Source organism: Thunnus albacares, chromosome 23 (assembly GCF_914725855.1).
Source record: "Thunnus albacares chromosome 23, fThuAlb1.1, whole genome shotgun sequence".
NCBI lineage: Eukaryota > Metazoa > Chordata > Actinopteri > Scombriformes > Scombridae > Thunnus > Thunnus albacares.
Window position 1 is genome coordinate 12397666 of NC_058128.1, and position 26532 is coordinate 12424197.

Below are 26532 nucleotides of genomic sequence, written 5' to 3' on the forward strand. Positions count from 1 at the left end.
TATAATAATATTTATCTGCATCATACCCAGGTATAAGGTAACACACTATTAATATAGGTTTATGTCCAGCCAATTTATAATTGAGAGGGAACAATAGTTCTACTGTAGGGGAGCAATATGCAATGAAAGCCAGAATCATGAAAGTTCACATAAATATTTCAAAGGCATAAATAAGGATATTTATGAAAACACTTTGTAAAGCAAACACATTTTCACCAAGAAGGAGTGCTAATCAAAAAAAGTGGCTGCTAGGCTGATAACAGAAGGACTCTTTGGCAGTGGTGTTTTCATTTTATGGTGACACAACTTCCATTGCATATTGCAGACCTTTCAGGAAAAACACAAAGGACAAAAATATGGGAGAAGGGAAAGAAAAGAGGAGGTGCAAGTCTTTGAGAAAGTGTAAAGAACTTTCCATAAATAGCACTGGATGGAAAGATGAATGGAGAGATAAAGGGATGAGAAAGAGGAGGAGGAGTAGAAGGAGGAGGGGGGAAAAATAGCAGCGTCTTTTAGTTTAATCCCTTGTTCGTTATAATCCTTCTGGGCAAATCGTCCATTTTAGAAAGAAAGAGAACGAAGGGAGCTGGGAGAAGAAGGCCAGAGGGGAACTGATTAGGGAAATAAAGTGCAGGAGTCTGAAGTTTTATAGTCCTTAGATGATTTTTTTTCGTAGTCCTTGTCAGGAGACAGTGTTCTCTGAGATAGTTTTCACGTGCCGTAGTAACAAACATTCACCTCTGAGGGTGAAATCAGTCTGAAAATGAGCTCCGAGCAAATAATATTCACCTTAAAGCAAAGTTTGTGGTTCTTTAAATCACAATAACGTCATTAAAACCAGTGTGAATATTTGTGTGACCACTTTTTCGCCTTCATAACAGGCTTTTGATCTGTCCAGATACTGATGATAATCATTTAACAAGCATCAAGTAAGCAAGAGCCTTTTTTTTGTCTGAGGAAAAGTGACAAATACAGCAAATTCAAATTCCATTTGAAATGGTTTGTTCCCCAAAAATCCTTTGTCGAATCTCATGTCCCAAGAAGATCAAGAGTAAAGCTGAGCTCTGGTCCAAGTAGGGGGGAGTATCTCACTGTCGCTCCTGACCTCATTTCAATCTGACATTTCAGCGATCATTTTCTCAGTCCGAATGGTTTCCTGTTCTATGTTTAACATCCCTAGCAAGTCCAGGGGGACAGGAGACTCAGGAGACTCTTTAAGTGTTTGATTTCCCATTAACACATAATCTGTATCACCAGTATTCTTTCTGTGACAAAGCGGTAGAGAGGTGTTGACTATATAAATGACATCTCTTTGTGTTTATCTGTAAAGTTTTCCTCGTTTCCCCTAAGCTTCCCAACACTGGGGGGAAACCTTTCTTGGAGAATTGGAGGTCCAAGGAGAACGTCAGAGGAGCATTAGGCCAGAGGAGCATTAGGCCAGACGAGGGTGAAGGATCTTGGATTTTGGAGGAACTACTGGCTTCAGAGAGGTTGAGGAGGAGAAAGATGCAAACAAATTAAGGGCTGGGCACTGCCTAATACCACAAATGATCCTCATTATTGTGAATATTGGTCCAGTCGACACCATATATACTGTAAATCCCTGAAAAGTCAGCATTCCATACTCTATAAGTGTCTTATTACAGCTTAAATGATATGTTTCATACTAGAGTGAGCCATTTTTCTCTCAGCTGATATGATGGTAAATTCAGAAGCAGCCAACTGCAGCAGTAGGTGGTTGGTAGGCGAGTTGGAGGGATGATTGATAACAAATACTGCAGTGAGAATGGCTCCAAATGGAAGGGAAAATAAGGGAACTGATAAGGTATGTGTGTGTGTGAAAGAGTGAGTTAGAGAGAAGGACAGAGAGGTTAAAAATAGAAAGAGGACAAAGAAAGGAAGACAAAAAGTGGGAGAAAGGAAAGGTGTCAGTTTGAGAGTCAGAGGGAGAGATACAATAACTGTCTGTGTGCATAAAACAAGCTCTTTTATCTCTCTCCTCTTTGAGCCCTTTTAATTTTCGCTCCTTCCAACCTTCACCCTTTGACATGCCAAAACCTCCCCCCGTCCCATCACTCCTCTAGGCCACAGAGGAGATCTGTTTCTCCTCCCTATCCTCCCCGTCTGCCTCCCCGTCTCCCATCAGCGGCTGCCTCTTCTTCAGCTCTCTCTGGTATTTAGCCATCAGCGAGGCATAGATACAGCCGTACGCGGCGGCGGCAACCATCATGATGCAAACGATGCCGCACACCACGCCGGCAATCACCACTGTGCCGATGGCGCGGCGAACGCTCACAGGTCGGTAACGGGCACGGACACAATCCGACGAGGCCTCTCCACCTCCTCCTCCACCCCCACCTCCAGTGTTTGAAGAAGAGTCATCACCATTGTTGCCGCTGTTGTCAGACATTGGTGTTGCCCCACTGGGGTTAAGAGCACTCCTGCTACAGGGAGGGCCGCCTCCTTGTCCGGACCGGGAACCATCACCTCCTCCTCCTCCGTTCTCATCTTCAAGTTGGAGGCAGTAGTTGAACATTTCCACCGGCACGCCACGGATGTCTCGCCCACGCAGATCCTTCGGTAGCGTGCACTCCACCGCATCCACCTTCCCCCCTGACGGAGATAGAAAGAGGTGCAGAGACAAGAGGACAGGGAGAGGTCATTTATAAAATGCCTTATGCCTGTAAAGCACTACCAATTAACTGAGAGAGAGGAAAAGACAGAGAGGGGGTTGGTTGTGCCAACACTAGGATGAGTCATACATCACTTAACACACACACAGTTTGCTGTGCCCTCCACACTAAGTTGGAGATAGCCTCAACTAAGCCCTTCTATAATTCATGAGATGACATGCCTAGCTTCAGCACAGCTCTAGTGTGTGTGTGTAGAAGAGAGAAATATCTGAGTCACTAATTCCCACAAGCAGCAGGAGGGTGGGGGATCTACTTTGTTATCATCACATGCCGCATTTGTCTCCACACGTAGTATTCATCTCGAGGTCGTGTGTTAGAAAGCCATTGATCTACATCCTCAGATACGTTAAGCTACAGAGACATGAGATAAAGGTGGAGGATGATAGAAAGACAGTACGAGGAAAGTGGCATTTAGCCCCCAGATGCTTTATCTCAGCGTGTGACAAAAGAATCCCCTCTGCAAACAGAGTGCTCTCTCTCCAAATATCTCCAAATATCCCAGCTGTATGCGTTTGAAGTGGTTCGAAGCAGATAGAAGTCAACACAGGTTGCTGTCACTAAGCTTTTCACACTTGTTCAGTGTATTGTCTTTCTTCCTATAACACATATCATCATCTGCCCTTTTAAAAGCAACTGTTATGCTTTCATGTTCTACTATGAAATGCATAGTTTCACTTTCATGGTTAACTATGAACATGGCTTTCATGGTTAACTATGATATGTCCCTTTGTAATTTTCCCCGCTGCTCTGATGATTATGAAATTAACAGCGTCAGTCTTCGTCTGAACTAGATAGAAGTGTTCTGAACTGAGCTGAGGAGAGGAGAGGAGAGGACCCAGCAAAGCAGAAGAGAGCAGAATGAAGCAGAGAGGAGAATGGAGCAGAAAAGAGAAAGAGATGCTTCATTAGCGGGGCAGCTGAGGCCCGAGGCGCTGAGGTGAATGTAGATTTTTACACATGAAGAGAGAGCGGAGAGCAGCTGTGGTTATCTGATGTACTAACAGCCTTGCAAAGACACGTGGCTACAACACACAGTAAACAGAAACACACAATGAGCACAGTAATGAGCATTCACACACCGATGGAGATATATTATGTGGCGAGAAGCACGGGGATGGAAACATCCATCTCTGAGGTAACATTCTCTAGTTTCCACCCACTTCTTCATGACTTCTTTGCCCTCTTGTCCTATCCCCTAATACAAATCAAATGCACCCTTTCGAAGCTCACGTAACATAAGTCAAACATCCACCTCTGTAAAGTAGCCACTCCATCCAGTGTTTGAAATCGCGGAGGTTGCAGTCACATTCCCAGGGGTTGTGTCCCAGTTCCAGGTGTTGTAGGTTGGCAAGGGGCTCAAACGCTGCCCTCTCCAAACCATGCAGCCTGTTACCCGCTAGAGACAGCCACCTATGGAATAATTAGAATAATGAATAATATTCACCTACTCTGGTAACTCCAACAAAAAGAGAAGATTTTACTCTTGTGGCACTGGTTTTAAAAGCTGCTGATGCTATTTTTGTATGTTAGTGTAATTCAGTTGTAGTTGTAGTTCAAACATTGTGTTAAAGAGTTTGATGCAGTTTCTACCTGAGGCTCTGCAGCTCATCCAGTACCCCCAGAGGAACAGAAGACAGACCATTCAGGGATAGATCCAGACTCTGGAGACCCCCCAAACCCTGTAGAAACATCGAGACCAGTTCTTTGTTTGCTCATCTTTACTCGTATAGTTAACTACTATATAGTATATAATCAGTGAGTCTTTCCCCAAAACCCATGCTTCTTTCAGTGTTGCCATGAGTCAGAGCTAGCATCAATTGATGGGTTAATTGTGTTTAATTTAAGGTCCCAAATGAAGTCGTGACACAAGCTCATCCTACAGATTGCTTTGGTTCAGATAAAAGCGAATGAAAGTGTTGAGCAAATAGTCTATTACTATTTCACCATCTGGAGGGAAGCCCAGTCATGTTAGTATATAAGCTCAGGTTGGCTGTATGCCTAAGCAGAATCTGCAGAAGTTGAAACAGTATAACATCAGTACTTTATTCTCATAGTTTTTAGGTGGATTGACTGATGTAATGAACTGTCACACAGTACGTGACAGACAGGCAAACAGGCATGTATTTTGAGAGGGATTATTTTACTCCTCATAACTTCCTCATAAAATCTAGCTCAGTGCATGATGCTTTGCTGGAATAAGACTATTTTCAGCCCTGTTAGCAAACTGTATTGTATCAACTTAATCTGGTATAGTGCTGTCTAATCCGCAGCGCATACCTGGAAGAGCTCTCTGTCCATTACTGTTAGCGAGTTGTTGTGCAGGGTCAGTCTTGTCAGGTTGGACATGTCTCTGAATAATCCAGCCGGTAAATTATCCAGGTAGTTATTAGAGAGGTCCAGCTCCTGTAATACACAAATAAACACTTACATTTCCACTTACATACCAATTTATGGTAGGCATTTAGCTGCTGCTGTTATTGAGAATGAGTCATAGAGGAAATGGAAAAATACCCGAACCTCTTTCTGAGACATTTTATGCACGAGGCAGAAGGAGGCAAGGGGGAATCTTAAAAAATATATTTACTGCTGCAAGATTTTAATGCACATTTTATACCCTAAACTGATGCTCCTTTTTCTTTTACAGCTTTACAATCAATAGTTTATCAATCAGTTTCATTTCTTTCACTTTTGGCATATCTTCCTGAAAAGGTTCATATGCAGTGATATAAAGTACCATATATTTACTATAAGTTAACTAATCAATGACTGATCATTTACTGTGAATTGAACTAATTCATGGTATTTGATGTGCTTAATAACAAAAAGTAATAGCATTTCAGATTGGAAGTAAACAGCAGCCAGAGATTGAGACTAATGAAATAGGGTTTAACCATCTTTTTTTTGGCAAGTACAGAAACTGTCCATCATTTTTAGCTGTTTTATTTTAAATAGCAACTTGGCTGGGCTTTGCACACAATCTGTTAATGGTGGATGGCCCTGTAAAACCTTGAAACTCTTAACTTTTCGGACTGAGAGCAGAGGTTGTCTACAGTCAATAAAAAATATTACTTATTGTCCTGGATGAGATTCATCGTGCAAGGTCATTGAAGAAAACACTGCACACGCCACGGTAAACAACAGCATAAGAACAACCTACAACATGTTCACTGTGAAGCAAAGACACAATAAACAATGGATCGCAGACCTCCAGAGAGGAGAGGTTAGCGAAGGCAGAGGCTCCCAGCGAAGCAAGCTTGTTGTTGGCTAGCAGGAGGGAGCGGCTCCCCGGAGGCAGGAGGTGCAGAGGAGGCAGGGAGGAGAGACCTCGGCCCCCGCAGTCCACCACCAGGCCGTCTGAGGAGCAGAGACAGGGAGGAGGGCAGGAGGAGGCCGGGGGCAGCAGCGCCGCCAGGAGGCAGAGGACACAGAGGAAGACTTGAGGAGGCGAGAGAGAAACAGCGGTTGATTAGTTTTTTGGAGTTACTTTTTCAGAGTGGAAACCAATCAGGAGGAGTACAACAGAGGGACTGGAGGGAAAGCGAGAGAAATAAGCAAATGAAGAAAGAGAGGAATGGGATAAAAGATAGAGTCACTTTAGATGGAAATTAAACCAAAGATTGCAGAGAATTTTTTGTAAAATAAGGAAAAGCAGAACATATACTTTTTCTACTGTCAATGAGACTTTTACAGTTATTTAAAGGATGCATGCTGAGTAGTGTGGAAAAGATTCAAAAGAGTGCAAAAAAAAAACAGAAATGGAGATGGAGGAAACAGGCTTTACAACATACCGTCTTATGCCAGAGGCAGTTTTGATATCCTATTTAAATTACACAAGAAATTTCCATTTCCACCATTTGTGCCAAAGACCTGATGTTTGCATGGAGGTTTTTCAACTTCATGAAAGCGCAGATTTCTAAATTGATCATTTTGTCTTTGCTAACACATGAGAAGATTTCAACTATGAAAATATAAGACACAATTTCCCTTAAAGATCATTGCTGAACCAAAACATGGCCAGACTAGTTGCTAATAATATTTTGTCAGTGTGTGAGTCTCTAGCCTTCTCTGATTGTTATTTTCATGCAGGCAGTCTATTCTTCACTGTGTCACAAAGCCATTTCAAAAGCTATAATTGTGTGTGTGTGTGTGTGTGTGTGTAGTTTATGAGGGAGTATATCTGTCTTTGTCTTTGTCTTTTTGGTGTGTACAACACATCTCTCTTGGTGACACTCATGAGGGAGATCCTCTCTGTTTTTATTTCATTTTCAATTCATTGTTTTTTTCCTGCAGTCGTTTCATCATTTCGACTCATTATCTCTGTTTCTCTGTTTTTGGACTTCCACATTCATTCTGTTTCAAGTTCTCCTAGTTGTCTGTTTTTAGATTTTTTTTTCTTTCCATCATTCATCATTTTTACACTCTTTCCTCTCTTTGTTTACATCTGCTAATCCAGGCCTCTTCATTCATTCCTTTTCATATTTACTTGCTTCTCTCTGTCTTTCTGTGCATCTGTCTCTCTCTCTCTCCACTCTGAAATTCTTACTCTCCCACTTGTGTCTCTTTATCTTTCTCATTTCTCATTCTCTTTCATTTTCATTCAGCACTGTTCTGTATTCCCTCAGTGTCTCGTTACAGTCGCTGACTTTGTTTCCATCCAATGGCTTCAGCCCCGACTTACGCTTTATCTCATTGTGTAGGTGCGACTGTATGTGTGTATGTGTGTGTGTGTGTGGGGGGGGACATATGCTTGTGCGCCTGTGCGTGCGTGCGTGTTAAGCACCAACAAAGCATGATATTAAGAAAACTACTCCGTCTAAACTCCAGACACAGACGCAGCACTTTTTATTTCCTGCACGACTCTTTGCTTCACCAACCGATTCCATGAGTTGCATCATCTGCATATTATTAGCATCTATTTCTCAGCGTGCCATAGTCTTTTGTCACACTCTGTCGCTCTCATTTTCTGTTGTTGTGTGTTCTCTCTCTATCTGGTTTTCTCTACATTTGCTTGCTTTCTCATTTTCTCTTTCATAATCAGGACAGTATTCCGTTTCAGCGCACATGCTGACCGTCTGCCTCTGGAGTGTGATGAAACCCTGTGAAATAGCCCTTTATTTGCCGGTCTACATTGTGAGAACTTAAAAAAAAGACAAAATCAGATGATATGGTATGAGTGATTGCGTAATGAAAATCACATAATTCTTCTAAACTAACTTGGCTCTCCTCAGGGTCTCTGTGTCTCATCGTTGATAAAATATGAAGTTTGTAAAAGCCAGCGAATGAGAGCATTGAGAGGATGCTTTATACAGTACATCCCAATACAGTAATGTTTTATTCCCTTAAAACTGCTCGTAAATAGACTTCCAGAATAGGATCTAGAAAATAACAGTGAATTTGAGCCTACATAGTTAATGATAAATGAAGCATCAGACATTCAGAATGTAGAGGAGGGCTAAACGGCTTCACAAAAATATCTAGTTTTCTTATCAATATTGCAGTTTAAACAAGGAGCTGCAACTAATGATTACTTTCATTATCAAATAATACGCCTATTATTATTTTTTGATTAACTGATTATTTGTTTGGTCTTTTTACTGAGCATAATCACAATCTTATCTTGTTTCCACCTAAAGAATAGTCAGATAAAATGATGCAGTCTCTTCTTGTTGATGTTCTCCCATGTTCTCTTTTGAACCAACACCTTTAAATCTGAAATTGAAACCTGGCAAGATTATTGTAGAAAAAACTGACTAATTAAACTCACATTTATTGAATTATTACAGCAGTGGTATGGGATTTAAGTTAATTACCTACAGCTGTGCTAAAGACACTTCTTACACATTGTTAATTGTGAGTTATAGCTGAATTAAAATCAATCCAAATCACAAGAGCAGCAATCAAACCACAATAGAAAATAAAATCAGTCCTAATAGAGTGCTGCAGTAATTTCATTTAATCCTAATGTAATGTTTTTTTCTGTGTGGCCCTCCACTCCTCAAGGTAATAATGAGTATCATTTTTAATTGTAAATGTGCAATTAAGCCACTTCTGAAAGAAAAATTGATATTCACAGAATATTTTGATCCATATTTATCCAATTTATTCTTGTTGCTTGAAACATGAAAAGCTTCCATATTTTTTAAACCTCTGGAAACCACATTTTATATTTTATACAGACGCTTTAAGCATTCATGTTGACAACAGTCTGGAAACAGCATCTTTTCTTAGACATCGTTTTTACCTGTCAGACAGACAGAACATTACCTCCCTCAAACAGGACAGTGTCCCATTTTTGATGGTTCAGAAAGCAGATGCTGTGGCCCTGAGTGTGTGAACTCTCCCCTGTTCCTGTGTCTGTTATCCTCTCTGCTCCATCCTACAGTATAATCCTAATCTCTGGGAAAATTAACTCCACTCCATAAGTGGATGAAAGGAGAGATTTTGAAGTATCCTGAAGCGTCCTGCGCCGTCTTACTTTGTAGTGGTAATGCTTCAGACGGCCTATCTCTCACTGCAGCGGCTCAAGTGGGAATCTAGAAGGATTTTGCTGCACGGTGACTGTGAATTTGCCATAACAGGTTGGAGCTGTTTGAAAAGTTAGACTAGTGCGGGAGATTTGTGAGGACAATGTAGCTCAGAGGTAGAAGCACTGTTATACAACTGAGAGGGGGTGACATGGGGCGAGAGATTGTGTTTACTTTGCAGCTTCCCTCTCATAAAATTTCAAATTGTGGTCAAAATGGGCTTTTTTGCTGTTGCAAAGGTATTTTTCTCCACTCTCATATTTTTTTTTCTTCTCATTTCCGTCTTCCACCACCACCCCCTCCTCTCTTCTCCTTCTGTTACTGTAACTCCCCCTCACCCCCTTCCATCAGCCCACCCTCCCTCAGTGCTGAAGCCTATCTTCCAACATTTATGAGTGGTTATAGCTGCTCTCGTGGAGGAGGTGGTTGTTGTTTTGGCTTATTTTAGCTGCTCCAAATCCTCTCTCTGTTCTGTAGCGCTCCATGCAGCCAAACCAGGAAGAAAACATTCTGCCATAGTCAGGAGGAGGATATGGAGGTTCTGTCCAAATAAGTGTAAGTGGTTCTGTGCAGTTTAATTCAGTCCAAACAGACTTCAATCTGAATCTTTTATAAGAATCCCTGAACACATGCCGTGAAAGTGCTGACATTTTTAGGCAAATGTAAACGACATTAAAATGCAACAAGATGTTCCTGTTTGATCACAGCAAGACGTCTGAGACAACTCCTTAAGCAATATTACCCATCAGACCCCCAACAATCTAGTGCTTGGAAGTGGCAGCTCTTCAGGAATGAACAATATTATTGATCATTTGGCTTTCTTACTGTCTTTATCTCATATAGTTGATTTTTATATTATTGTGAAGCAAAAATATAATTTATTTTGCGAAGGCAGATTCTTGATAGTAAGTGAACACTGAAGGATTTCTCTTGATAATGAGATTTTTTTCAAGCTCTTTTGTTAATTTATAATTACACATTTAAGTTCATTATGATTGGAGCTATTTTTTAAAATGATACTGCCTGGTTGGAGGATATATCCTCTCCAAGGAAGTCTGGCTTTCTTTTAGCCAGCTGTGTGTATGTGTGTGTGTGAGTGTGTGTGTTTGAAGTTGTGAAGGGTGCTACTGAGATATTAGTCATAGGTAATCTTTGAAATAGGATAATTAACTGTCAGGTTGTGTGTGTGTGTGTCTTGTCTTGTCTGGCTGTCTTGCAGTACCTCCTGCCTATTTAGTTTCTCTATCTGTACAAAGTTGCAGGATTATGGTATTATACTGACACACAAACATAAATCCACACACACACATACTTAGAGTTTTTTAATAAAATTGTTATATAATATTATAATTTCACTTTCATAGGCACACTCCTAGACTAATTTCTGGTATCATATGGCCCTTGTTGTGCTGTAAACACGTGATGTTTAACAGCGTCTCCTAGACGACACCTTTTGACAACTCTGGGGCCTCAGCTGTCTGTAAATTTATATCCAGGGGCCCCTGGGTGACACTGGACCCAGCTATGATGTCATCACCACAGGCACTTCTGTTACTGAGCCTAGTCGCATGTTACCAGGGGCCAAGCTGTTTTCCATGTAAGCGACAGACTCCCTGCTATCTTATTACGAGGACGACCAGCTGTCCTCCATGCGCCAGACTAAACTTGCCTGTATTTCTTTAATGTCTCACACGGTCCGCTAGACAAGAGTCTGACCCACGTCTATCCTGCTGCAGAGTTAAGATTTGACTCCTGTGACTCCCCATACCTGATACATTACCCGATACAACGTTACAGTGTTCATGCACGTAGATAAGATAACAACCCCTGTATGCCCTCAGAGGGAGAAATTGTAGGCTGGCTTAAAAAACAGTTGTGCTGAAATCATTAGCACATGAATCAAACAAACATTTGCTGGTGCCAGATTTGAAAGTATATGTGTTTGATCTCATTGTAAACTGAATATTTTTTACAGCTAGTTTTTCACAACATGACAAGCCAACAGTCGTTCCGAAAAATGGCTTATAACACATCTATAAAGCATTTGTGAACCACTGATAAGCTATTTGGTACAACTTATAAAACCTTTATAGGTGACTTAGGGTAACAATTTCTTAATCGGTTTCTTTACTCCATCTCACTCCCTTTCACCACAACTTGTATTTGTTTTTGGAATTTGCATGGATGAGAAAAAGCGGAGTGAAAATGAGCATCTGTTCCTGGTTACATGGAAATATTTCATCAACTACTTGACTAACATACAGTTATGTGTGTTTTTGGATTATAAATTGGACAAAACAAGCAATTTGCTATTTGACGTCAATTTTATATAGACTAAACAACAAATCAATTAAGTGGAAAAAAAATTGCCAGGTTAATTGTTAATGAAAACAATCATTTGCTCAACATTCAAGATACTTCTCATCTTCTATTTTACAGTAGCATTTAAATTATTTTAGTTGTCATCTAATGTTGTAAATATAATGAAGCTTGATTAACTTGCATCAACAGGCCAGTCTTCTTCATATTCAACAAGTGCCCCTTAAGTAGTAGCAATAATGTTGTCATAATGTTAATAGCTTATTATTAAAGTGTCATCATATACACATTCGTCATAGTTACAATTTGTTTAATTGAAGTGAGGATACAAAACGTTTAGGTGGGCAAATTGTATTTGTGTTGGTATTTGTGATGGATATACTCCTCTTACTCTAAGTTTATAATAAGAGACATATGAATAAACAGTAGCGCTGTCATTAATTTGAGTAAAAGTGTCTTATAATGTATTATCTATGATGTATAATCCCCCGTCTATATTATCTCAACTCACAGCCTGTTTTTCTACAGCAGCAGTGTCTGTGTAATTTGTCAGAGGCTGTTACATGTCTGATCTCCACTGTAACCCCAGACCTCATTTAGTCAGCAGATGGAAAATAGCCAGCCAGTGTGTGCATGTCACACACAAACATCCCACTAAATGTCTGTGTGTGTGTGTGTGCGTTTGAATCTCTCTTTACAGTCTGCAATCTCACTATATACGCATAGCTTTTTTTGTCTAGGGCTTAGCATAAGAGCTATATAAAAGAATGCGCAACACACATGCACATATAATATCATAGTCCCAGCAGTGCCACCACATTATGTCAGCGCTGACAAGGTAACGCTGTGTTACCGTAGCAACCGAGTGCTGTAGACAATATTAAAGAGAAGCGAAGAAAGGAGGCATAGGGAGAGAAGTTTGTGTTTCACATCAAATCCCGTCATTTAACCCACATTATCTCTTTCTCTCACGCACACAACGTTTCTGCCTGACTCCAAGGCACAACTGTGTATAATCGCTTACTCACACACAGGAAGTCATGGTCGCGCGCACACACACACACACACACACACACACACACACAAACACGGATAAGCAGGAACAGAGTGTAGGGGTTTAGGCTGTACTCCTGCTGACAGTGTGATGAGAGGAGAGGAAATGCTGGATTAGCCTTTTTCTCCAAAATCCTGATTTTTAAACATTATTTCTTAGCTTCCTGTGTGATTACTTCCAATTATTTCTCTCTATTTCTACCTTGGTTTTTCTCTTTTTTCCCCCTTCCTTTTTATTCTTTCCTTTGTCCCTCTCTCATTCTCCATTACTCCACCTCCCACTCTTTCTGCCCTTGTCCTCAGTGTCCATTTCTCCTGTGATGAATTCTACATTGGTAAGACAGAATCATTATTTTGACTTGGAGGGGTGAGTGGGTAACGTGTAGGCTGATCTGCCTCTCTAATTCATGCTATCTGTATCAATTTGTTGTGACACACACGTACACACACATACAACAGTGTGGCCCATGGGAGTGTATGACATGCAGTGACATTGTTTTTTTTTGTGGAAGTGGCTATTAATTAGCCAGATTGACAGGTAAGACAAAGAGAGGGACAGATAAAGGGAAAGGGACAAAGGGGAAAGAAGTGATGGAAAACAAATTATCCCTAAAGCATAATCTTAGGCCCGCATCAGCGCATCCACTGTAATTGCTATGTATTTCACCCTAACATCATCTCTCTGATGGATGTGTCATTGCTTTGTACTGGCCACTCGACTGGGCCGCAGTCCAAGGCTGGATACATTCAGAATTTTGGAGAGAAAATGAAGGACGCTTGGCTTTTTGATGTCACATCCGCATCAGTGTGACCAGAATAGAATAGATTCTTGGAGTCTCAGATTCGTGACAGGTCATAATGTATGCCCACTCACTCTTCAGGAGGACGGATAGACAGATGGTATTGATCCAAAGCACACACACACACACATACACACAGACATACTCACAATGTGTGAGAGACAGTAGTCATGGTGTGGTTTAAATGCCGTGGTTTTATGATTCTTTTATTTATCTACTTTGCTGTTTTATGTACAGTCATGCCAATATGTTTTCAAAATGAAAGTGGAAATTGAAAGGATAGATGGATAGATAGATACAAAGATAGATAGATACATATACGTAGATACATATATAGTTGCCCTTTTCAGTGGCTCATTTGGAGTTCGCAAAGACAGATTGAGCAGATCTCAAATGGCTGTATTATCTAGGACCATTATCAGCCATTTTCTATGATTACTTGTTGAGTATAGTACTATTTTCTGTCAGGAATGGGCATTGCTATGATCATGGTAGCTTATCAGCCTCATGCTGGATCCATACCACACCTGCTACGAGTGTACCGTATCAGTATCGTTTGCAAAGTGCTGAACTGGAGTGGTGCCGTTTGTGGTGTGGTGGATTATCCAGATTTATCCCTGCCAATGACCTTGTGAGTGAAAGCGGGTCAGTACCGTGTATTTGTACACTTCACCTGGCACATTCCTGCCTTACCTGACCTAAACTAAACTATGGTCAAAAAAGAAGAAAGGGGAGATAAACCTTGTGTCCTGTGCTGGCAGGCATGTGCGAACGAATTTCTGTATGGATATTACACAGCTGGAGATAGCACAAGGTCACCTCAGCAGTAGAAATCTTCTAACTCCTACATGGCGCTCATAGCCACGCTGACAGCCAGTCACCACAGCAACATAATGAACTTTAACCTCTAAATTACCTACATTACAAGCTACCGCTGATAAGGAGGTCAGGGGTCAAAGGCACAGTAATCTGACAGCAGATGATAATGTGCCTATGTTCCTAGAAAAGGCGTGTACAATATGATGGAAGAGTATGCATATAAAAAAGAGGAAAGGACATATGTTTATGGTGAAAAATTGAGAAAATGTCATGAAAAGTTTACTCTTTGGGGAACTGATGTTAGTACCTGCAATCTGTGCCTCTCAAAATAACTGTCAATAACATTAAAATACCCATTGCTTACATACTTTAATTTACCAGATGCTTTGGATTGTTTGCCAACGAGCTGTCATTCCAGTTTCTATTTATTTCCAAGTCTCATATAACACTATGTGAAGGGATCAGGCTCTGCTCCAAACCTAATGCTGCACATACACACGCTGTGCCACGCCGCAGTAGCTTCTTGCCAAACCCAGCATCTCAGCAGGGTTTGAAAAGTGCCACCACCTACCAACCATGCAGTGATGAATTTGTTTTTTTATTATATTCCCAAAGCTGACCGAAGTCAATTTAACAACCTGATAGCCGCTGTAGGTGGAGAAAAATGTAGTTTTCAGTGAATTACAGCCAGTTTACCTCTATTGTGGCTCTGCTCCAAACCTGATGCTACTCCCTTAGTCACTGCTCTGTATTACAGCTGTACTCCAAGTATTATGCTCCAACCTTAGTCACTCTATTATGGCTCCAGTCCAAACCAAATGTTTTAACCTCAGTCAGCGTATTAGATCTTCATTCAAAGCCAAATCCTCAATGCGTCCATCACTCTCTCTGTGTCACTTTCTCTTTTGATTAGAAGCTATGTGGTCAGTTAATCTGCCGGCTTTGTTTGGGGCTGCAACAAGGTGCATAAACACACATGCGCACACATTCACACAAACACACACACACACAGTGCGGTCAGATCAGCATGTGTGTGTTTATGTGAGTGAGTATAGGAATGGATTCATGCCTGTGTTGTGTGCAAATGTATGTGTGTGTCGTGTCAGATGAGACAGTCTGCTGGGATCGTGGGGGCCTGGAGGCACCATATGGTCTCTGTGTCGCTCATAGACCTCTCTGTTCTCCTCTCTCGCCTCTCCTCCTTCATCCTTTCTTTTTCCTCACTGTCTTCTCTCTTTCGCTGCACCTCTTTGATCTCCCATCCCTCTTCTTCCTCCTCTCTGCTCCCTACTGTTTCCATTTTTTTTTCTCACTTACTCTGTCTCCATATTTGTGTCACTCACATTTTATATTCTCCCCCTCCAGTTTCTTTTTGAGATTGTGTTGTCTTTTTCACTTAGAAAAGCCTTTTTTCACCCTGTCAGCTTTTTTTCTTTTCAGTTTCATGATTGTTTGGTACCACTTTCGAATAATTTACTCTTTATAAAGGGTTTGTAAGTTTTAATTAAACTTAATGATTAATAAATCCTTTACTTATGCTTTATAGATCAGTTAGTCAGAGCAACTTTTGGTTGGTGTTATCCTCCTGCAGGACACTTTTCTTTTTCCTCCCCTAATGGACTACTTACCTGCAGCATCTGGACAAAATCCATTTATTAACAACTTAACATGTATATTCTGCAGACTTGGTGTCTTATTAGAAAGTGTGAAAGCTACAACTATTTATCAATTGATTATCAACATTTATAACTGAATTATTACCAAAAAGAAAGAATAAACATGCCAGAGTTTTTAAGTTATTCTTAAACATGGCTTATAAAGCATTTGTTAACAAGCTACTTGTTACAACTTATATATAAACCCCTTATAAAGGGGTTCCAATTTCTTAATTGGTTCCCTTTCAGCACAATAATTTGTTTTTGAAATTTGCATGGATGGGGAGACGCTGAGTCATATTGAGAATATGTCCTTGGAACACTATACTATGTGTTTTTGGTGGCAAAGAAATTATGCAATAAACTGCATTGGAAATGCATTTATTGATCATTTGGTACAACAGAATTTAACAGAATTTACTTTCAGCCACAACACTTCAAAAGTAGCTTTGAACACTGGAAAACACTCATAAAACATCCTCCACAACCTTTCCCATGTAGGTTACACACCTCCATCATAGTTCTCCACATTAGTTGGAAATATGACCAACACTAGCTGACACTGAAGAACAATAACAATTCCTGAACGATTCTTCCCATTTTCCTTGTTTGTTCTGTGTCACTCAGAGAGCTTCTTGCTCTAACCCAGCTGATGAAAGCACAGCTTTGATTTTTTCAACACTTAAAAAAAAATTACCAACATATTGGCTGGAAACATATCTTTTGTGTCCTCTCTGTCTGTCAAATTCCTTTTTCAAATGAACTTTATCAACATTTGAAGAGAACACAACCTTGATGATTTGAACTCTCAACACCGTATTATTCTGACATGTTTGTTCGCTGAAACTCTTTGATTTGATGGGATGCTCAGCCTTCTCTCCTGCCATTCTATGCATCTTTCAGTGATTTTGTGTGTGTATGAGTACGTGCATGTGGATCTTGAGGAGTAACAGCAGAGATCAGAGAGCGCCCGAGCTTTGCGAGATGAATACAGAGAGACAGAGAAAGAACAAAGGAGAGAGGAAAACACCTGTTCTACAAATGCTTGGCAATATTAATAATGCATATGTGTCAATAAAGAAAATTGAATTGGGGTGACAGAGAGAGAGAGAGAGACTGTTTTATCAATATTCTGAGTGTTACATTCAATTATGCAATTGCACGGAAGAGACTCTGAGACTGACGCAGAGCATTTTTAATGAATTCCTATTCCTAAAAGATTTTAGCAATACTATTAATCTAATATTTATAGCAATAAAAGTTCACAAAATAAACAGACACAGTTAATGCAGTTAGACTGAACTAAATTGAATGCAGAGATGGAGGGAAGGTTGACAAAAGGTAGACAGGTGAAGACAGAAACAACGAGGTAGAGGTATTGGGTTGGAGACGGAGGGAAGCGGAGTGGCCCGGATGAAGGACTTAAAGGTGCTGTGTGGGTGTGGGGAGATTCTGACAGATAGTGTCGCCCTGTTATTTAGTGTCCCCGGTGTTACACAGCAGTTTGTGGGGGCGTTTTTGCCAGACACCTCAGGAACAATAATACCTCTCCAACAGGAATACAAAGATCCATATTTTCTCATATCATATTTGTCTCTTTTTTTTTTGTTTAAAGCCGTTAATTTCCTGCTTGTGCTTATGTCATATTAGATGTATAACAAAACAGAGAATGATGCGCACACATGTAGAGAGAGAGAGAGAGAGAAAAAGCTCTCTTGTTTGCCTGTTAGCTGAGGAAGTTACCGGAATCTGTCCTTGCCACTGTCTAATCCACAACACACGCTCATGTGCATACAGCTGTCATATCTGTTGCTATGCCACCCGACTTCTGATGGCTTTTTGTTGAGCGTATCCGTGCTATGCGATGGGAGAAGAGAGAGAGAGATTGTGAGGTGAGAGAGACAGGGAAACATGGAGGAGCAGGAAGGAGACAGGTGAAGGAGATGAGAAGAGAAAAGTGGGAGAGTAAAAAGGGGGAGAATGTGAGAGGGAAAAGGGAAAGGAAAGAAAACAGCCTATAGGTCTCCCCATCATCATTCTCTGCCCTCTCTGCTTTGTGTCTGCAGACTGCTGGCTGTATTAATACATAAAGTAATGTGGCATTTCACTGAGGGACTTGGCACGTGGCCACAGCATGCTCTATGCCCTCATCCTCCTGTGTGTGTGCTCAAGTATGCTGAGCCTGCTAACATTAGCAGCTGTCAAAACACAGTTTCATGTGTAGTTAGGAGTACAATAGATGATAATCAAATAGAGCAGAGTTGAGATGGAACAGAGCACTTTTATTTCATCTCCTCCAGTCAGTTTTTGTTTATCGCTCTCATCTTTTTTTTTTTTTTTATCTGCCTCTCGTTTCGTCAACTCACCAGGTCTGGCCAAGTGGTTGGCAGCGGTGCTGGATGGGGGCAGGCCGATGCCCCCAGGGGGGTGCGTGTGCTGGGGCATGACACAGAGCTCTGCAGCCTTCCTCTGTCGGAGGGGCGGGGCTATGGGGCGTCAAGCCGCCATGCCTGCAGCCTCCACTAGGGCGGCGACTGCAAAAAGCTTCACCAAAACACCTGAGGAGAGAGAGAGAGAGAAAAAAAAAGAAGTGAGACACAGTATAGATAGTGTCACGGACACACAAATCTATAAAGATGAAAAGCAATATAGACTAAAGCAGCAGGATGGTGTGTGTGTGTGTGTGCAGGCTACCTTGCATAAATTTATGCCTGTGTTTGGACCTTTGCTTTTGTGGGTGTGTGTGTGTGCATGTGCGTGTGCAAGCATCATAAACAGCCCCCTGGTATTTCATGGGCATAAATAATAAATGTGTGTGTCTTTGGCAGTTTACACAATCAGTTTTCCTTTCCCACAGACAGACCCCCTACTGGTACTGTCTGGCACAGAGACTGACACACAGAGAGAGACAAAGCGAGAATGACACGGAGAGAGAGAGAGCGAGAGGGGTGTGAGAGGGAGAGAAAAGGTGGAGAGGGAAAGATAAAAGCATAAGCTGGGAAGACAGAAACAGAAATTGAGGGAGAAAAAGCAGAACGTACTGTAGCTTGAAGAGGAAGAGAGAGTAGACATGGCAGTATCGTGCCTAACTACCCTCGAGCAAGGCAGCAAGAGACAGGAGACTCTTCAAACTCTTCGCTGAATAAGTAAAGGTAACAACAGAAAACTGAGTCACCTCGAGAGCACACCGGGTTCTTGAAAGTCTAAGGTTTTGGGGATAGTGGTGTCTGACAGATTCGATAAAGGAGATCTGGTAAATGTCATATGGTCCTCCGCAGTAAATCTGTTTAAAAAATCTACAAATTATCTCAATAAAAGAAATCTTCATGAGTTCCTATCAGGCTACTGGACTACAAGTTCCATTAGATAGCTCTGTATGCCACAGTCATAGAAAACATCTTGGATAATGATCCAATATGTCCTTTTAGTGCAGAGACCAAACATCATCAGGCATCTTTGAAAATTGCGGTGCAAAAGAAACAAGTTATTGCGAATATTGTGCTTAAGTTCATTTTGTTTGTCAATGACGGAAAGATCTAAGATCTAGACTAATGGACTAATAGAGACAAGCAAAAGTAGACATAAATCCACTTTTTTCTTGATTAAAAGTGTTGGAAAAACATTGACAGCAGCGTGATGAAACATATCCCAAATGCTCTGAAAAAGATTCTTGTCACTGATGAGCCATTACAGTGAAAATAGGTTTTACGAGTGGGAAATTACCACGGGAAGAAACATGTCAGAACCTCAATACCACATGACTGATGCGCGCTGTTGACTCTCATCCCCCTGAGCCAATCAGTGTAATTTAAATAAATAAAAACGCTGGAGTGCCGCTGCGTCTTTTTTCCCAAAGTATCATCAAAACCCAATCAGCAGTGTGTGAAATTTCGCACTAATCAGATTAAGCTGTTGTTAAAACGTTAGCTGTTTGTGGGGAAAAGTCAGAAACACGAGCAGGTTTTTAATCTACACTGTTCATTTTACCATCCAGCTGAATGGAGCTTTGCAATTATTTGTAGATGCATGTAGAATGATTATGGAAATTTGCACCTGAAGCCCTTGAATAGACATTTTAATCTACAGTAGTAGGAGGAAAAAGTGAATGTGTGGACTGATTGATGATGAAAAAATATAGTCAAGCAGATGGACAAACAGACTGCAGTCATTTCCATAAGCAACACTCGTCAGTCTGTTCAGAGTGTCAGTAAGTTATTTACAACTGGTTATATATGAGGTAGTGGAAACTGGAGGAAAGGAGAGGAGCAGAGGAGGTGAAATAAGAGGTGAAGGAGGTTTAGAGAAAGGGACAGTGATGAAAGCATAAAAGGAAAATATAGGCGAGGCAGGAAATGCCAGAAGGGGAGGGGAGGTAAAAATAAGTCCGATGGGTAAACAGGCAGGACATTAAAATTCTCCTCCACAATCCCCTGTGTGTTTTGGCGCGTGTGTCGAGTGTGTGTATGTGTACATATATGCGCCCCAGTGGTGCTATTTGTGTTATCATTATTGCTATTAGTACCTGTCAGACACTGAACAAAATATAAAACACTTGTCTAATCTCACAGCTCTCTCCCTTCCTTCTTTATATCCACCTCTTCATATCTCACTTCCCCTTCTTCTCTCCACCGTCTATTCCCCTGTCTGTCTTTTCTCTTTTTTTTAGGGGCTTCATCTTTCAATATTCTGTATTCTGTTCCCTCCCCTTCCCCATCTCTTGCTCGATGGCCCTCTTTCTTTGCTTTACAAAAGAACAGAGGCACGTACGGGGGATATTCAGCAGATGGATTTCCTGCATGTGATTAAAGGCACATTAGCTAGGTTCTACTGGGAAATTTCAGTTGTTCTTTTTTAAATGAGCACATTTGAAAAATTCAGAAGAACAGCGCGGATGAAAAATGGAAGAATTCGGGAAGATTCTCTTCAGATTTCAAGATGTTCGTGTTTTCCTTTTTCAGTCTGATGTGTGGTGTGTAATGTGGGGCTGTTTTTAAAAAAATTCTACTATACTACTATACTGATGGGTTCTTCACATACTGAAATGAATACTATTGCTCATTTGTCATAGTTGTTCATCAAAGTCATTATTTTTGTGGTGATTCCAAGCAATAACTCTGTTAAATCTATCTTTAATTCCTGTTTTAGCTTTTGGACTGCCTTGTAAATCTTGTAAGCGTTTTGCTTTGATTTGCGTGTTGGCCATATGTCAAATGATTCATGGCTTTGTTTATGTTTGTTTTGATGTATTTCGGGGGAAGAAAGCATTTTGACCAGAGAGCAATGTGTTATGCTATAGGCAGAAACTGAAACAATCTCTCCTTTCTCATCTCAGCTGTCACCCTATAAGCATTGTGAATGTATTTCCCACGCCATTTTCCAAGAGAGATGTAGAATGAACATTTAAGCAGTGAAAAATGTACAAGACGTATCAGAAACTGAAACCACGCTGAAATCATCCTTAAAGTGATGTATTGAAGTTGTAGCATTATGTCACCACTGCAGCCACATGTTAGTGTTCGCCCAGCATGTTAAATGGGTGGTCTGTCAGGCTATTCTCAGCTCAAGCTTTTTTTACCAATTTGACCTGGACATAGGGGCAGCCAAAACCTACACAGGCACCCATTGCACATATTCGTTCACACGCACGTGTAAATACTTTGGTGTCAAAGTGGCCTGCATGTTGGGGAATCGAGTAACTCATCCTCCCTTCCTCTGCGCTCCTCTTTTCTCCTCTTCTCTCATCTTTCCATCCTATTTTCATTCTGTTTATTCCACTAATGGCTTTCTGTCCACACTTAAGCCGGACTTATACTCCGCAGGGTGTTGCAGAGGCTTCGTGCAGAGCCTTGACGAGCATTTCCTCAAAAATTTAACCACACACAGACACACAGAGATAACATGTAGAAACCACCGTGATTGGTCATCTTGGGCTGCTTTTGCTTTAGTGATAGTGAAGAAGCAAGATGAAGAAAATTTTGTGATCTAGAAAAGCCATTTTCAGTGCAATCTTTCCCGCCAAGATCATTGATCTCTATCATAAAGCGAATAAAAGGATGTAAACATGATTACTTGAGGTATATGTTGCTTCAATGGCTCAGTAATCTTGTTTACAGTAGCTAGACGAATTTGTATTTTATACCCATCTTGTCTTGTCTCCCTACAACTAAGTGGATGAACGAGTGTAAAGACAATTACTTCAGGTATATAATGAATATGCACAATAGCTGGATTATGTAAAACACAGCCATTCAGTGTTGTGTTGTTGCTAAAACAAGCAATGAGTTAGTCAGCACTAAATCACTTGCTTCCTACGTTGGAGGCATACTACAAGACCACCAAAACACTTTGAGGGAGATGCTTAAATCTTGCTTTACTCTTACAGGAGTGTGTGTGTGTGTAAGCATTTGTATGTGAGGACATCTTTGTCCGATTTGCCCAATTTATCCTGTGTTTCAAGGTATTTCATCTTTTTATGACAGGCCTACTTGGCTTGACTAATAGTTTTTAATCAATATGGCTGGAATTCTGTTCAATTTGCCACCAAATGGAAACCCACCTGCACACACAAGGACGACTATTCATGTGGAAAGGCAGGTGCGCGTGTGTGTGTGAGTCGGCATGTGTGTTTGAGTGTGGGTATGTGGCGCCTGAATGAATCACATCAGAGTTGTAAACACACCCAATCCAATCATTCACCTTCAGCTCTACCCTTTACTTCCTCTACACACTCACACACACACGCACGCGCACAAACATTTGACAGTTGTCTTGTGTTTAATTGAAGCCTTGTTAATGGGTCTATCAAAGTCAGATTAACCACATTAACAATAGAGATAAAAAAGGAATAAAAAAGTCATAATAAGTGAGTGCATGCTCGCTGTTGTATGGTCCTGTATTTGCGTGTGTGTGTGTGTATTTGTGTAGGTGTGTTTGTCTGTGTAACAGTGCAGATTGCTAACAAAGGCAGAGAGAGGCAGCCAAGCTTTCCTAAATCAATTTTTAATGGCTTTCTTACACAGGAGAGGGGAGAGATTGGGGCAACACAACACAAACACACACACACACACACACACACACACACACACACACACACACACACACACAAACACATACAAATGCACAGACACTTAAGTACATGAGGATAGCTTGATAAATACAGCCGCATAAGCGTTGACAGGCACGTGGTGCAAAAATATGTACAGATATATAATTACACGTGCATGTGGCGTATGTGTGCAGACATACCGTACATATACACACGCACGCTGTAGGAGTGTGTCCAAAAACACACAAATGATAGACAAACATACACATACATTCATAGCGTACAGGTCATATGTCAGGCACATACTGGTATGATAGCATACTTCAAATTTTATGATACTGAGACCAAGTCAAGGTCAAATTTAAACAGGTTTTAATCCAAGACAAAGCTCTGGCAAAACAGAAAAGGCAACAGGCTGAAGGGGTTGAGATGGTCAGTTCTGCTTTCACTGGGAATAGAATTTGGCAGCTAATTTTAATTTAACTACATTGACATTTAGACCTGGCAATTTAATTATATACCATGTTATGATTCATTGCATTCTTACTGATAATGTATTCTTTATCTTTATTAGTTCACCAAAATGTAAAATTATTCTGCATTTTAGTATAGTATCAATAAGTACTGTAGGAAAATACACTTTACTGAACACACACCAAACAAGAATCCACTTATTGGGAATAAAAGGGTCATATGTGCAATTTTAAAATTTGCTATTTTGTCAAGTGCATCAGTAATGCCACAAGTTTGAGTGTTCAGACTTGTGTGTTGAAAATAATAAGCAAGCTGTCAATAAGCTGTCAGACTGGTCTGAGGTGTTAGCCATGTTAGCAGTAGACATGTCAAACTGCTACACTAACCATAGAGCTAGTCACTTATCATTATTATTCTCTACAGGATTTTTTTTCTTTTTTGAATGCATGTACATTACTAGGAGGATATTCAGAGAATTTGCCATTAATTGGTAGCTAATGTAGCGCGGCACAAGAGCCTTGAGGACATTTGGGTGGAGTATGTCTCACACTCATTGCTTCATCATATAATCAGAGTGCAACTCTTGCAAGTTAATCAATCAAATATCACACCCTTTTAAAGCAAGGTTAGTGTCTATAAAGTGTTTTACTAGTTAAGAGATAAAGATAAAGACAGCAGCACACTACACACTGATCATCAGACTGAGGTTGAAAAGGTTTTAGGAAGGAAGAAAGATGCAAGCCAACTAAATAAAACTATCAATAAAGTATTATTGCAATGATTAATAATCACATTAAATCTCTAGCAAAACCCACATTGCTTTATTCAAGTTAAAATAATTTGTATATGAAGTATTCTACCTAGTTTGGATCAAATTTTTGCTTTTTTTCCTGAAGCCCTCAAGAAAGGGAAAAGGAGCAAATCCTTAATTGTACAATACTGATAGTACGGGTATCTCAGAAGACATCAGTATATTATCATTATGTTAAGCAAAGATCCCCACTGAGGTTACATCTTGTGTATTATTCTTAGCCATGTTTATATGGGGTATGTCAGTGATGGACTGCACCAAGCCCCCAGAGATACTGTAGCACTGTGATGTGCAGCAGTTTTGGTGTCGTGACCAAAGTCTGACCTACATGTAGATTTTCTAGAGTAGTGGGATTATTACTGTGATTCTCCACAGTAGCATACTGTTTACAGTGATTTTCTACAGTGGTAAAATGGTTACTGTGATTTTCTACAGTAGCATAATGTAGAAAATCTTTGATTTTCTATAGTAGTGTGTTGATTACTGTGATTTCTGCAGTATCATGTTGATTATTGTGTTTTCTAGGCCTGATACACAGTACTATATTGTAAAAATATTCACAGTAATTAACTGTGCAGAAACACAGTACATTACATGGATTTCACAGCCATTTTTTTTATAGTGCAGGTCACATGACACCCTGGGGTTTAGAGACATTTTCTTGCCATACACATCCATCACAAAATAAATGACTGCAAAACATTTTCTGTGCAAAACTTTTTTAGATTCCCAATATTTTAGCGGTTATACCTAATATATGCTTAAAAGCTGCCAATGGCTGTATAAAGATTTTATTTTGTTTCATTTGTATTCAGTCACTAAGGCAGAGCCAGAGAAAGACACTAATGCATTGCATTGGCATGGAATGGAAACTTTTTGGGCATTTTCGCTATGTGAGCACTTTTTTGCTCATGAAATTTTTAATACATCTATGGGTGGTACATTTGGTATATTAGTATTAGTCATGCTACAAAAGATCCCTATAAATACAGTATAGCCTACTGTATTAACCTTAGCTATGCTGGACCCTTAAAATCAGGAGGTTTGGTATAAGCACACAAGGACTTTCTGTAAGGCTTTATTTTCTTTTACAAGTCAAGTAAGTTGTGGCAGGAGGAAAAAAGCAGTCCCCAATAATATTCCCTACTGTCCATATCAAAAGTTTAACAAAAAATATATAAGATCATCAGTACAGTTTACTGTTTATGCCCTGCAGGTTATGTCAAAAAATTAGATCACTTGTGTTTCTTGGAGAGTTTATGTTTGTCTGTCTAAGTCTGTGTACTTCTTTATTGATTTAGTTATAAGGAACACTCCTGTCAAACTGAACCTCACATGAATCATATGCCCATACCTGTGTGTGAATGAACTATGGTGCTTTCATCTTCTCCCACTGCCCACCTCTGCAAGCTTTGCCCCAAAACCACAGCCCAAAAATTCCTGTGAATGTGCGTGTTGTGTGTATCCTGGAAACAGGTTAGGGGCTGACATTTTCAGCATCCACCTCCTCACAGTGTGCACCTTTGGCCCCATCGAAATTGCCAATTTGTTTGTCGGGGGAAAAAAAAGGTAAGTCTGTCTCTGTCTGCAGTCTACTTTGTGTGACATAGTACATCTTTCATCCTGGTCGTAAAATGAGATGAGGAACAGTTACGTTGAAATGAAGTGTGTGGTTCTGTGTGTGTGCGTGTGTGAGTGAGGAAAAGGGAACTAGCACCACAAACAGACTTACCTTTTCACCAATAATCTCAGACAGCAACAGCCTTATTGTTTTCTCCCTTCAGCCATCCCCCCCCAAAAAATATCTTAAAAATTAAAAAAGAAATCAAAAATCTCTCACAGGGCAAACCATCGAAGAAAAACTGACCCCTCTTCAGTTAAAGAAATCCATACATTCAAGATCCTGGCCAAATGAATAACGTAAGAATAATCCTTCTTTCTGTATAGAGACAATCCCCCCCCCCCAAGCTTCTCTTCAAACCACCAATGAATTGTGAAAAAGGAGGGATTGAGTAGAAAAAAAGGAGGGATTGTAGAAAAAAAAAAACGAGGTGAAGAGAGGCTTAGAGACACAAGAGGAGGGAAGAGAGGATAAGGTCCTTAGAGGGAGAGGGATGGAGATAGTTAATCCTTTTCTTCGGATCTATTCCCTATATGAATGATACGTCCAGCGCCGTCCTGCTCACTGGCTCGTGTGCTGCCGTGTGTGTCTGAGAGGCGTGAGTGTGTGTGAAAGAGAGAGAGAGAGGGAGACGGAGTGTGTGTGTATGTGAGAGAGAGAGAGAGAGAGAGAGAGAGAGAGAGAGAGTGGCGTTAGGTTGCTGGCGTCACGCGGTAGC

At 40.5% G+C, this 26532-nt stretch overlaps 2 protein-coding genes across 2 annotated transcripts in view; one reads left to right on the top strand and one right to left on the bottom strand.

The window, feature by feature from the left end:
* cacna2d4a (calcium channel, voltage-dependent, alpha 2/delta subunit 4a) overlaps positions 1 to 26532 on the top strand; it is a 90327-nt gene that overhangs the window by 28287 nt on the left and 35508 nt on the right. The window lies entirely within an intron of this gene.
* Positions 91 to 26404, bottom strand: lrtm2a (leucine-rich repeats and transmembrane domains 2a). The gene is made up of 7 exons (XM_044343010.1): positions 25926 to 26404; positions 18230 to 18421; positions 5899 to 6128; positions 4971 to 5096; positions 4284 to 4372; positions 3946 to 4103; positions 91 to 2613 (listed from the first exon to the last, which is right to left on the bottom strand). The coding sequence occupies exons 2-7, from the start codon at positions 18306 to 18308 to the stop codon at positions 2081 to 2083; spliced, it is 1215 nt and encodes a 404-aa protein (XP_044198945.1). The 5' UTR covers positions 18309 to 18421; positions 25926 to 26404; the 3' UTR covers positions 91 to 2080.

Coding starts and splice junctions, on each gene's coding strand:
- lrtm2a (XM_044343010.1), bottom strand. CDS start 18,308: ATGCCCCAGCACACGCACCCCCCTGGGGGCATCGGCCTGCCCCCATCC. Junction 4,373..4,970: donor TGGACAGAGAGCTCTTCCAG/GTATGCGCTGCG, acceptor ATGTTTCTACAG/GGTTTGGGGGGTCTCCAGAG. Junction 2,614..3,945: donor GGAGTGGCTACTTTACAGAG/GTGGATGTTTGA, acceptor TATCTCCGTCAG/GGGGGAAGGTGGATGCGGTG.